At 43.3% G+C, this 12567-nt stretch overlaps 1 protein-coding gene across 3 annotated transcripts in view; it reads right to left on the reverse strand.

Moving 5' to 3' along the window:
- Positions 1-12567, reverse strand: part of DUS1L (dihydrouridine synthase 1 like) — a 249797-nt gene that overhangs the window by 165081 nt on the left and 72149 nt on the right. For all 3 annotated transcript variants that reach the window (XM_069655325.1, XM_069655324.1, XM_069655326.1), the window contains one exon: positions 10773-10876. In XM_069655325.1, coding sequence (XP_069511426.1) covers positions 10773-10876 — 104 coding nt within the window. The remainder of the gene's footprint in view (positions 1-10772; positions 10877-12567) is intronic.

Genomic DNA, 12567 nt, shown 5'->3' on the forward strand with positions numbered 1-12567 from the left:
ATATTCTGTCACTATTTCAATGCTATGCATCTCTTCAAATGATCACGACTAATGATATAGCATAGGCGAAAATCCGTAAACGAGCCTAATTGGACTATTGTTCATTTTGTGTCCCATATTATTGCTGAACTGGTTAAGACCCACTCTTGTGAACTTGTCAATAAGGGATATGTTGTTGAATGCAAATAGGCCCATACCAATGTGGGAAATACTAAACCGGTACAGAAATCTATGGAGCCTCCAATTAATCCTACTACATTCGATATGGATACACTGACCAGGAGGATACTTGAGGTTATTAACAGGACACTAGCCAGGGTCACGCCAAATACAGGAAAGTGTGTTTGATATAGTTGCATGATACAGTCCGAGTGAAAATACGAGTAAACAGTTATCATGCAATACCAAAGGTTTTGGCTCTTTTACCCAAAATACAAAGGGCAAAACTATTTATTGGCGAGTGATTTATTCTGTCTTCAAGAAACCTGGATGACTGAAATGTATTCCCTGGATGGTTACCAGATTTCCCAGAGATTAGCTAGAAAAGGCGGTGTGGATAATCCATTTGGGGCTTAATTATAGGTGTATGGAACCATATTTCTGCAGGGAACAGTAATGTATATCTCAAAATGAAAATGTGATTATTATGTGATAAATGTGGACGTACACTCAGGACTGCAACGACTTATTAATATACACAGTCCCCCTGGGAACTCTTACCACAATGATTACGACTTATGTCGAGGGACTTTTGGATGAACGGCTACACGCTCATCCTTTAAACCAGTTTGTAAGCATGGGTGATTTAACTACCAGCGTTTCTCCATTGATAATTCTCTTGAGCTTGTGCAACATAGGTAAATACGAATAGCCATGGTGTTACTGCCGTAACTACACTGGAAGACAAATTGATCCATAATGTGGATTCTTGGACATAGCCTTTGGTAATATTGCAGCATTGCAGAAAAAACATATCTAGCCTAAAAATGATAGATATTGGATTAACAATACTTTAATTGGTGCTAAGAAGAAATTACTGAAGATGGATATTAAAGAGATCAAAAGATCGGACTTGACTCTTACTGAAAGGAAAAGTGCTATCTCACAACTCAAATCCAGACATAAGAACTGGATTAGAATCCACAGAGGTACAACAGCTACTGCCCAATGTACAACGCTTTAGACTCCTCCGCGCTAGGAAATTCTGGTCTATTATCAAATATTATTCTAATCTGGGTACAGCTAAATAAAATTAATCCCATCTCGGAGACAAATTGGATTACACATGTATTGGGATTTGTAGTGGATTTAGTGTGCTTGCTAAGCAGGTGAGAATGTGAAACGTGTGGAATGTCCGAGTGAGGGTGGTTCTGGAATACAGCGAGTGCAGCAGGAGAGGAAACGTTTGGAGCAGAGAGAGGGTGTCTGCTTCTGCGGAGTGCTAATGGGATTTATGTATTAGAATTCAATAAATGTCTATGTAAACTAAGATCTGTCGCATCTGCATCATACTTCAGGATTACATCAAGTAAAGCTAGATAAAGCCCCTCCTTAGTGACTATGCGAACAATGCTAAATAAGGTGTACTAATTACTACTGTGGACGACATTCAATGTGTCATAAATAAACTTAAACAATCCAGGGCTCCTGGGTAAGATGGTGTTGCAAATATTATAATTCAAGAAAATCCCAATATTTGGGCCCTGATTTTACAAAATATGCTTGAGACCATCTTGGAATCAGGAACTATTCCTATTAGCGGGAAGAAATAGATCTGGATTACAATCCACAAAAAAGGCCCCAAAGAAGTGCCAGGGAACTATTGGCACCTGGCTATCATAGCCAGGTGCCAATAGTTCCCTGGCACTTCTTTGGGGCCTTTTTTGTGGATTCCACTTCTAAGATATTCTGTGCTTTTTTTGTTGGATAGGCTGAATAAATGGAAAGAGAATTTTAAAATACTCAGCTGCCAACAAACTGGTTTTAGAAAAGGTATCTGTACACTTGCTAATTTATGGGTTTTTATTCATTTATTCATTCACTTATTACTAAGGGTGCTGCATTATACATATGTTTTGTAGACTATTGCACTTTCAATAACGTTAATTGAGATCTCTTTTGGGCTAAATTAAAGGCATGGGGGTTGCACCCTCTGATATTATATTTTTATTAAATCTTTATATTCCGGTACCATGGTTCAACTAAGGTTAAACCAGGAAGGGCTTCTTATCAAAAGCAACCATGGCTTGAAACAAAGATGCATGCTAGCCCCCACCTTATTTAACTTATATGTGGCGTAGCTTAAGGATGTTTTAAGTAAATGGAACAATTTTCCTCCTCGTGTGGGTCGGCAACCAACTTCATGGCTGACCTATGCTGATGATACCATCCTCCTCAATCGAACACCAATTGGGCTCCAGCATTGTCTATCTGCATTACATCAAGATGCCAATCTTAATAATCTTACGATCAACTGTAAGAAAACAAAAATAGTGATTGTTAAAGCTGGCAGTTGAATTTGCAATGGAAGATAAATAACGAGACGATAGAAGTGGTTAAAAAATATACTTATATGGGAGTTCCCATAACCGATAAGTTAACAACCGATCTATTGGCAAGTGACAGAACGGGAAAGGTTAGCAGGAAATTCAATGTTATTGTGAAATTTGCATCTAATCATGATGGTTACTCTTTGGAAGGCCTGCTACAAATTTATAGAGCAAATATCCTTCCTTGTGCTCTACACGATATCGAGATAGTTACTAACAAAGAAACATTGTGGTTTACCAAACTACAGGCCAAAATATGGCGACATACTTTGGGCTTGTCTAACTCCACACTGATTGAAGCAATTCATAGTGAATTGGGCTTAGTTTCCCTCCTAACTGTTAGGGAGATTTATCATTTTTGTGCTTCATCCTCTCTCCTAATGGGACCCCCAGCACTTTTTACTGGACGTCTAGACCTTTTTCTTTCAATCCGCAGTGGAGCCTTTTTCCTCTCATTCATTCTTGTAGGCTTTGTCTTTTGGAACTCTATCCTTTGTATTCCACCTGTACTACGGAGTCTGTCTGCTTCATAGCTCTGTGTTTTACTATTGCAGCACACAGATCCTTATGGGCAGTGTTGCTGGGGACCCTTTGGGTCCCTCTTTAAGATTAATTTTCTATATCCTAAAGTAACTAGTTCTTAAGGATAGAGAGATACTAAGTATCTCTCCCAAAACCCTGTGGTCTGAGAGATTGGCATAAATCACCTTATGTGGAGTGCCAAAAGCATACTTGGTATCTTGGAAGGAAAGCCCAGCGGCATCGTGCTCGCCTTGGAAGCAAGACGACACTGAGCAACACAGGTTCGAACCCGGGTCCGCGCTTAGAAACCTCTGGGTATTAAGCGCGATGTAAATAACCTGTCATATCATATCATAGATCCCCCTTCTCTCTGCTCCTGTGACTTTTTAGCTCCTGCGACTTTTCTTTTAGTCAGCTAGACAATCACCTAGTTATGGCTGGTGGCAGTGGACATGTTCTACCAACTATTGTGTATTTTTTATATCGCAGGCTATGTCCATAGCCTCGGTAGTGCACAATAGGGGCACCCAAGTACCAACTTGGGGCCTTCCTTCTTTTTTCGCCATTACTAGTGTGATTGTTCTTTGTTACCCTGTCTTCTACCATTCTGGGAGGGGGCAGTATGTGTGTGCATTTTGCCTTTGGCGGTATCCCCACCTAGGCTCCAGAGTGTCTAGGCAGGCAGGAAGTGGGAGAGGAGTCTTCCAGAGTCTGACAGAGTGCTCCCACAGGGGTTCTGGCTGTCCTGATTGGACAGCAAACGCCCCTTTCTGTAAAAAGCTGACAGAGATTGCAGAGTGTGTGCTGTAACTGTATAAAAGGTGAGGCTTCTGGAATGTAAAGCAAGTCGACCACAGGAAACAGAAAACCAAAGAAGACGACTAGAGACGCCTGCAGACCCTTTACAAGAACGTGAAACGACAACTGCTGTCCTGTCCCTGTGTTCTATGCGACAGAGGAGCTCCGAAGAGGACTCCTTCACTTTGGCTTGTGGGAACACCCAGTCCCAAGAGGAACTTTGAAACAAGCCATCTCCCGAGGTCCTAGGAGCTTCCAGAGCTGCGTAATCCCAATACCAGGAGACCTGCTGCCCATTTCAAGTGCATCGTCTTGGAAAGGCCGAATCCATCCAAATCTTTGCTGAACCCGTAAGGACACTCCAGAGATCTGATCCAACTCGCCCAGAGTATGCAGGAAGCGAAGAAGATTGATCGGGCGTCCCGTGTTTTTGTTTGTTTGTTTGTTTATTTATTTGTATAGCGCTCTTGACCCAGGGGTATATGTGCGCTTTGAACATCAGGTTACAGGCAACAGTAGGGAACAATAGTACAACAGTAATGAGGCATATGTAAAGGTTGACAAGCAGGCAGTTAGTGCATAGATGATGATAATAGGCAAACATAAGAAACATTTGTACATTAGCTATGCATACATACATGGTTGGTTATTTGTTGAGTAACCAAGTGATGACCTTAGTTCTGAAGGGTTGGAAGGTGGGTGTGGATTTGATATCCAGTGGAATGGTGTTCCAAAGTTGTGAGGCCAGAGCTGGGAAGCTGGATCCACCAGCTCTTTTGAGGGAGTATTTGGGCACCGTCAGTTGTAATGTGTTAGAGGATCTGGTGGTTCTGGTGTTCTGTCTTAATGTAAATTTGTTAGTGAGATAGGGCGGGGCTAGGTGGTTAAGAGCTTTATAGGTCTATTTTTTGTTGGATGGAGAGCCATTTGCATGCGATTCTTGTAGCGGAGATATGTTCTCTTCTGGGAATATTTAGGGCGGCACGGAGTGCGTTATTTTGTAAGACTTGCAATTTGTTGATTACTGTTTTGTTGGCACCTACATAGAGACTATTACAGTAGTCCAATTTGGATTGAATGAGTGCTCTGGCTAAAGTGAGGCAGTTGTTGGGGGAGATCAATGGTCTGCAGGCCCTGATTAATTTACCAGTGTAGGCAGTGGCTGAGGCAGTCATATTAAATTGTTTGGCTAGGTTGGTATTCGTGTCTAAATAGAAACCGAGGGTTTTTACACTCTTGCCGATGGGTATGGTGTTACCGTCAATGGTAAAGCTGGTGTAGCTGGGACAGAGTTTCCGGATGGTATTGGGTGAGCCGACAAGAAGCAGTTTGGTTTTATCATCATTCAGGCAGAGGCCATGTGTGGCCATCCATGCCTGAATGATGGAGAAGACTTCATTGATCCATTTGGCGTCCACGTTGTAATTACCGGATAGAGTGAGGAGTATCTGGGTGTCATCTGCGTAGTTCGTGTAGGTGACACCCAGATTGTCCAGCTTGTCGAATAGGGGCTTTGTAAATATATTGTACAAAGTAGGTGAGACACAGGATCCTTGTGGGACACCGCAGGTAATGGGAATAGGGTCGGCCGCTGCAAGGGTGAGAAGACCCGCATGGTCCTATTGTCCAGGAAGGATTGGATCCATGTGACCGCAGAGTGGGAGAAGTGTGCTGCCGATGACAAATGGTTGCACAGGAGTTTGTGGTCGACCAGGTCAAAGGCAGCGGAGAGGTCGAGGAGAAGAAGAATGGCAGCCTTACCTTTATCTTTGAGTTCGTCTATCTGGCACTTGAGATCAACAAGGGCCGTTTCTGTCCCGTGTTGTAGTCGAAAGCCAGATTGTCGAGTTCCTAGTAAATGCTTTGTCTCAAGGTAATCCTGGATTTGTAAATAGGCCACTCTATCAAGAATTGTTAGTAAGAATGGGACGGTGGTAATGGGTCTATAATTCGTGGGTATGTCAGGGTCGAGAGTGGTTTATTTTAGTAGTGGTAGGACCCAGGATTGTCTCAGATTACTGGGGACCAGGTTATTGGAGAAAGACAGGTTTATTAATTTAGTAATGAAGGGGGAGAGATCCCTGGCTACATCTTTTATGATCTGTGCGGGGCAACTGTCCCCCTTGCAGTTCGAGGGTTTCAAAGATGCTATCATTTTCTGTACCTCCGGTTTGGATACCTTTTTGAAGGTAAAGCCTGAGCTAGTGGCGGTAGGTGGAAGAGGGGTGGAACTGGAGGTAGGACCAGGAGTGAGTTGTTGTCGTTTGTTGTCAATTTTGGTTTGGAGCCCTGAAATTTTGTTAGCAAGAGCATTCTGGATCCCTGTGCACCAATGTTTATCCTTAGTGCAAGAGTCAGTGGGAGGAGTGGGGTTTTCTAATTCCTTTAGGATGTTAAAGAGCTCCTTTGTGCTCGAGCTTGCCTGGGAGATCCTAGTGTTGAGAGATTCTTTCTTAGCGCGTGTAATCTCATTTTAGTAGAGAGTGGAGATATTGGTGAGATTAGTTCTGTTATTTACTGAAGGCACTGATTTCCATAGTGCTTCGAGTTTACTTTTTTGTTGACGGAGAGTTTTGAGCTCCGGGGTGTACCAAGTATTCAGGTGCGCTTTAGGTTTCCCTTTGCGCATTTTCAGTGGGGCAATGATGTCGATGGCTTTGGCCATGGAATCGTTATAGACGTTGACCAATTGGTTCAAGTCAGTTGTAGCTGGAAGTGCGTTCAGAGTAGGGATCACCAAGGGTATTAAGGCTTCCGCTGTGATGTTACTCTTTTTCCTAGTTGACAGGCAGGTGCAATAATAGGCTTTTTATGCACTAGATTGCTGGTATTAATGTCAAATGGGAGGAACAGTGATCGGTCCAAATGAGCTGTATGGGATCTTTCATGGTAATGTTGCAGTTAAGGGCGGTTATCCAGTCAAGGATTCTGCCCTTTGAGTGGGTGGGTTTGGAGCAGAATTGTTTAAGGCCATGCTCCCCTAATGCCGTGGCCAGGGCAATGGCTGGGGTGTCGAGAGGGTCATTAAACCCAAGATTGAAGTCTCCAAGTATAATCATTTGTGCTGACGGTTTGGAACTTTCGGCAACTAGTGAGGTGATTTCTGCCTCAAATGAGCCAGGTGGGCCCGGGGGTCTGTAAATTAAATGCAGCGTGATAGTGCTTTTAGGGGAAGTTTGTAATTTGACTGTGAGATGCTCACATGATTTAAGTGGAGGAGAGGAGGCTAGTCTAATATTGGTGCTGCTTAAAAGGCGCCAAAACCGCAGAGTGAACAGAGAAGTTGCTGAAAGTCGTGCTACAGGTCCTCACTCGAGAATGCTGCTGAGCGACACCATCCATTGTCCTGCCTTCAGTCATCAGACCAAGGAATCCAGAAGTCGGGTTCCAGAGCAGCCACATCGCAGAGAAGCCAACACGAACACTTACTTCAAACCAAAGGTACTGTGGGGAAAAAGGTATTGCTTACCTTATTCCAAGAAGCCGCTCCAGAGCGTTGGAGGGCACATAGAGGTGTCCAGGACAACCCCTCTTACCGCTGACCGAAGCAGCAGCTTGTGGCCCCTACTCAAGTCCATTTTTAGGGCTCCTTTGTTAGTTGCTAACTTGCTGCTTCAATAACAGACACTGGAGGAAATCCGCAGGAACTCTTCATTATTCGCTGTTTGTCAAGACTTCAAGCCCTCTGCGAACTGCCTCTAGCTAGGGTTGCATTTTTGGATTTAAAAGACTTGCCAGGCGAAGAAACTGTTTTTAGAACCTTGAACAAAGCTCATGTTGTACTAACCACTTCTTTTCCTCCCTTTAAGTGACTTTTCTATATGTGTTTGCAGAGTAAATGCATTACTGTACGACCTGTTGAAAACCGCATGAGTGCGCAATTGCTGATAATAAGATAACCTTGTCCTTTCCCTTTCTAACATTGCTACAAATGTAACCGCGAACAACCACAAAAGTGAAAATGCCCTTTGAAGTGTATTATCTAGTATTCCTAAATGTTCTATCGTAAACGTCTGAAGTATTTAAAGTGATTCTGGTGTAAATGTAATAAATATGTATCTTTTATATAAATATATGTTAAAGTGCATCTCTGTTGTGCCTCAGAGTACTTACCTATAGCTCACATCTTCCTCTTAAGATAAGCCGGACATCCTGATCTAGTACAGACTAATACTAAGAGTTGGGGATCTACAAACCACTGCCATAGCTTAATAAAATTATACTGCTAGTAGGACTTTAAGACAACTCCCCTAACTCTAAGATTGAAGAGAATTGCTAGCTGTAATTTATTATTATATGCTGCCATAATGAACTCCGAATATCCTTCAAAGGCTCTAAATGTTTGGACTTTGTTGCTACTGATCCCATGAACATAGGTCTGGCATTAAGGGGAGTTAAACAGAAGGCCCTCATTTGGGATAGAAATAAGAACATTTCACTTCTAACCATGAAATGTGCTTTCTTTAATTATGTAATACGAGGCTTCCCTATTAACGCTCCTTTTAAGTACATTATAAAGATCAGTAATACAAAGATTAGAAGATGTCTCCTCTAACTTTGTGTGCCACAATTACCTATGCTCGATCACATTGTAGCTTGGTCATCCATTCCTTTGCAGGAACGATTGTGGCACATCTGCAAAAAAAGAGATAGAAACACCTTGACACCTTCTCACCGATTGTGTTTTGCTCCTCGATCTGTATGATTAAGGATATGAAGGTTTTCTGAATGTTGACTACCTGTTTGGTGACCAGGCATGGGCTTTTATATACTCAGCTGAAAATCTTAAATTTAATTTTTCAACATTTATTTATTTGGCAAAGGTTATTTAAGATGATTCCTGGAGTGGGAATATAACTGATCATGCATTTTTGATCTTACTTGTTCCTTATTATTGGTTTTATCACAAAAGAATGAAGTGCGTAATGTCTGTGTTTATTTATATGAATTTAGAGTTAGACATTTTAACATGATTTTATAACAAGATATGAATTCTTAAAGGGTATTATATTTTGTGCCCTCTTTATGTGTATTAGTGTTATAAGGTTATATATTAACAAATACAAAAGTGTTAAATCAGGTTTGTTGCCAGAGGATGCAAGTCCTCTGTCAACAGACAATTTCTTCAATTGATATTAAGAGCATTCAAAGAGGATTTAGTGACTGTTTGCATATTATAAGTTTAGTAGGTGACTGTATATTACTAGCAAACCCAAAACTGTGTAAATATAATTCTTGCAGGCTTGGTGGTAGGCTTGCCTACATTTTCCCATGCTTTGCCTATTTTGACCTAGCTCCACTGGTGGCCTGCCAAGTGCTGTATGCCGTATACACCGAGTGCTGTATTAAGTTCAAGACTATTTGCCTGACACACCGTGCACTGCAGAGCCAGGGAATGGTTTTCCTTCAGGAGATGATTTCGGCCCACGTTCCTACAAGGGCCTTCGTACGACAAAACTGGGTCTTCTGGTGGTTCCTCGATTTAGGACAGTCACAGGGAGCGATCGAACATTCTCGGTGGCCGCCTCCCACCTCTGGAACTCCCTTCCTCTCTCCTTCAGAATGAGGATTTCCTCAGTTTCAGTAAACTGCTCGAAACTTTCCTTTTCCATTACTGATTCGTTTTTTAGGCTATCAACCCTCTTCTTGAAGCCTTCTTCCCCTCTAAGCGTCAGGATACCTCTGGGTGATAGCGCGCAATAGAAAAAACCCCAACATAACAGTAGCGGGTGTAGTTTGGTAGATGGTAGACTCAAGGGGGACCAATAACAGTTTTTGATATTCCCAGTGCAAAGACGTAGGGGGTCATTATGAGTCCGTCGGTAGCTGTGCCTGTAAATACCGGCATGGCTGCTGCCAGCGTCTTTTTTTCCAGCGCCTGGCAATGGGGACTTACCAGCGCATTACAGCCGCAGCGGTCCCGGTAATTCCTCATTGCTAGGCGCTGGAAAATATTACTCCCCATTCCCATTTGAATCCCACTGGAGTCAATGGGAATGGGAAGGACGGATGCACCGGCACCATTCATGAATGATGCCGGTGCATCCGTCAAGGTCTGCGAGCGGGTGCCGTTCCACCCGCCAGGTTAGATCTAGGGGGCGAAAAGGCACCCGCTCACAGAACGCATAGTTTGCTGGTCTGGAAAAAACAGTACCGGCAAGCTTACCGTTACCGTTGTTTCCGGACCGGCAACCTTATAATGAGGCCCTTAGAAATGAATACAAGCTCAACATTTACAAGAGAGTAAAACCCTAAAGCTGCAGCGGAGAGTACAAGACCTATGTCAGAGGATGGTTTAGAAATCAAACATAATAAAGGGATACAGTGAGCTGCGACTTGCAAAATCTATTAACATACTGCAGTGAAAAAACAAAAAGTCCATTGACCCATTTACTTTTTGAAAAGCAGGATTTGACATCCTATATGTCAGGAGCTAGTTATGAACTGTTCTCTTGCGCACAGTGATCTGAGAAATACATGCATCAGGATTTCTTCCACACTCAGCCCTAAAATGCACACAATTCTCTGGCCCAAGTTAACTTGTGGTTTACAGCTCATGCTGTATTTTCGCCACCAACTATTTACACGTTTGCCTTTTAAATGTGGCGTTTACGCCATCGTCGTTTGACGTTTTTGTTTTGTGGGCAAAATACGTATGTGTTGAGTTTTTGGGGTGAGGGACATTTCCTTTTATAAATCGTCAAAAAACGGCAGAGATGAAAACATCATGCTTAAAAGGCAAATGTGTAAATAGTGGGTGGTGAAAACACGTGGATCAGTTTACAGGCGTGCCTTCCCCAGCACACAAAGCTATGAGATCATCATGCACATTGGTACTCTGGATGCACTGTCCTTTTCTATTCATGTGTATGGCTCCTGTACACAGTTCACACTTACACTGACCTGCACTCATTACTCCATGCACACGGGTCTCCTTCAGACATCGTTCTACATCTGCAAGGTACTGGATATTCCCATTGGCAAAGACCGGGATGTTTACAGCATTTCTAAAAAAGGGAGGGAAAAAAAGAAAGATTAGAATATTCCAATTATTGCAGTGCACATATAGCAAACCTTTCAGTGGCCGGTCAGTCCATCTTTTGTGACACTCATACTGCAAATCTCCAATATGAGGTCTCACAAACCACTTAGAAAAACATTGCCCCAACATACACTATGTATCAAACCGCTGTGATGATTCACGGGATCTCGTCACTTCTCTCCAGAGCGGAGTCTTTGCCTGTGAGGCTAGGCAGGTGATCTTGCTACCCAACATTCCCCTTATGGGTGGCGGCCAGGGAGAGACTCCCCTGCTGGGGATAGGGACTCCTGCTCCATGAAGGAACACCCTAGAACCGTTTTTTCTGGACCAACTTTAACATCAGTGCTTCATGTGACTCCCAAAACAAACCATTGTTTGTTATTGTAACATAACCTCCAATGTTTGACATGTGGAAAACACTGTGACGAAGAAGAACAACCAAGCATTAGCGATTGCTCATTAGAGAGAGAAAGGACTATGAGCGTCTGCTGGTCGAATAAGATGAATAACAATATAAGAAGTGAAGGAGGACTAGGAAGAGAGTCCTGAAACCAAGGAGTTTCAAATCAGCTTATGTGGAGAAGCTGATGTAGAATGGAAAACCCTCATCAGGGTGAACCAGCCTGCTGGAGGCATGGAAAGATGAAGGAAAGCAGGCAAAATGGTGGTGTGACCCAAAGAGCGTGGACTGCGCAGTCCTTGAACTATGCAGATACTGCTACAGAGTGGACTATGCAGAGCCACGAGTCTGAAGAAGCAGAAGAATATCAACAATCCAGTGTCAACCCAACCTGGCACACGGTCGCGGTGATGCCTGCCCTTACAGATCAAGGTAAAGTAAACGGCGGGAGACCTGCGGGGGAACACAGGAAGAGTAAAGAGTGCATAGGGACTACTCAAACTCTTCCCAGTACATTGTCAAGAATACAAAGAGTAAATAGTACACAGGGGCCACCCATACCCGTCCCAAGACATTGTACAGATTACTGAAGAGTGAAGAATATACCCGGACTACGCATACCTGTCCCTGGTCAAGGATATGGAATATTGAAAATGACACTGAAGTTACTCATACTTGTCTCAATAGAGGGTCGAACATACCCAAGAGTGAGGAACATGCTGGGACTATTCAGACTCGTCCCAGTATGTTATGTTATGTTAGCGGTACTTCTATAGCGCATCGTCACCAACGGAATTGGTCCCCAGTCCCTCTGGCGGATCTGTAAACAAGAAGGGTGGGGGAAGAGTTGGACAGGAGGAGGGGAGAAGGACAGTGGGAGAAGTAGTGTGCTTTTGGCAGCTTCAGCTCGGTATACACTGAGTGCTGGGTTTTTGTGCTATTATCGGATCGGATGAAGGCCTCGAGTGCTGCGGGTGAAGTTTGTTGTTGATGCAGTGTTGTAAAGTGCATGTGGATTGCTGGGAGAGAGATGGTTGTGTGGATTTGTGTGGGTTTAAGTATGCAGAAGATTGAGGGTTGGGTTAGTGGGGTCTGTATCCTGGTTCAGGTACTTCTGATTCCGTTAGAGTTGTATACCTGTGGGTTGGGATGTCGCTGGTTCCTCGTGGGCCGACTCGATTTGGTGGTGTTGCGCTGATCCAATTGTATCCTATTGAGTATAGTTTGGATTGGTGGGTGCGTCTGAACCTAATCTT

This window comes from Ambystoma mexicanum, chromosome 3q (assembly GCF_040938575.1).
Source record: "Ambystoma mexicanum isolate Mex_15411 chromosome 3q, UKY_AmexF1_1, whole genome shotgun sequence".
Classification (NCBI taxonomy): Eukaryota; Metazoa; Chordata; class Amphibia; order Caudata; family Ambystomatidae; genus Ambystoma; species Ambystoma mexicanum.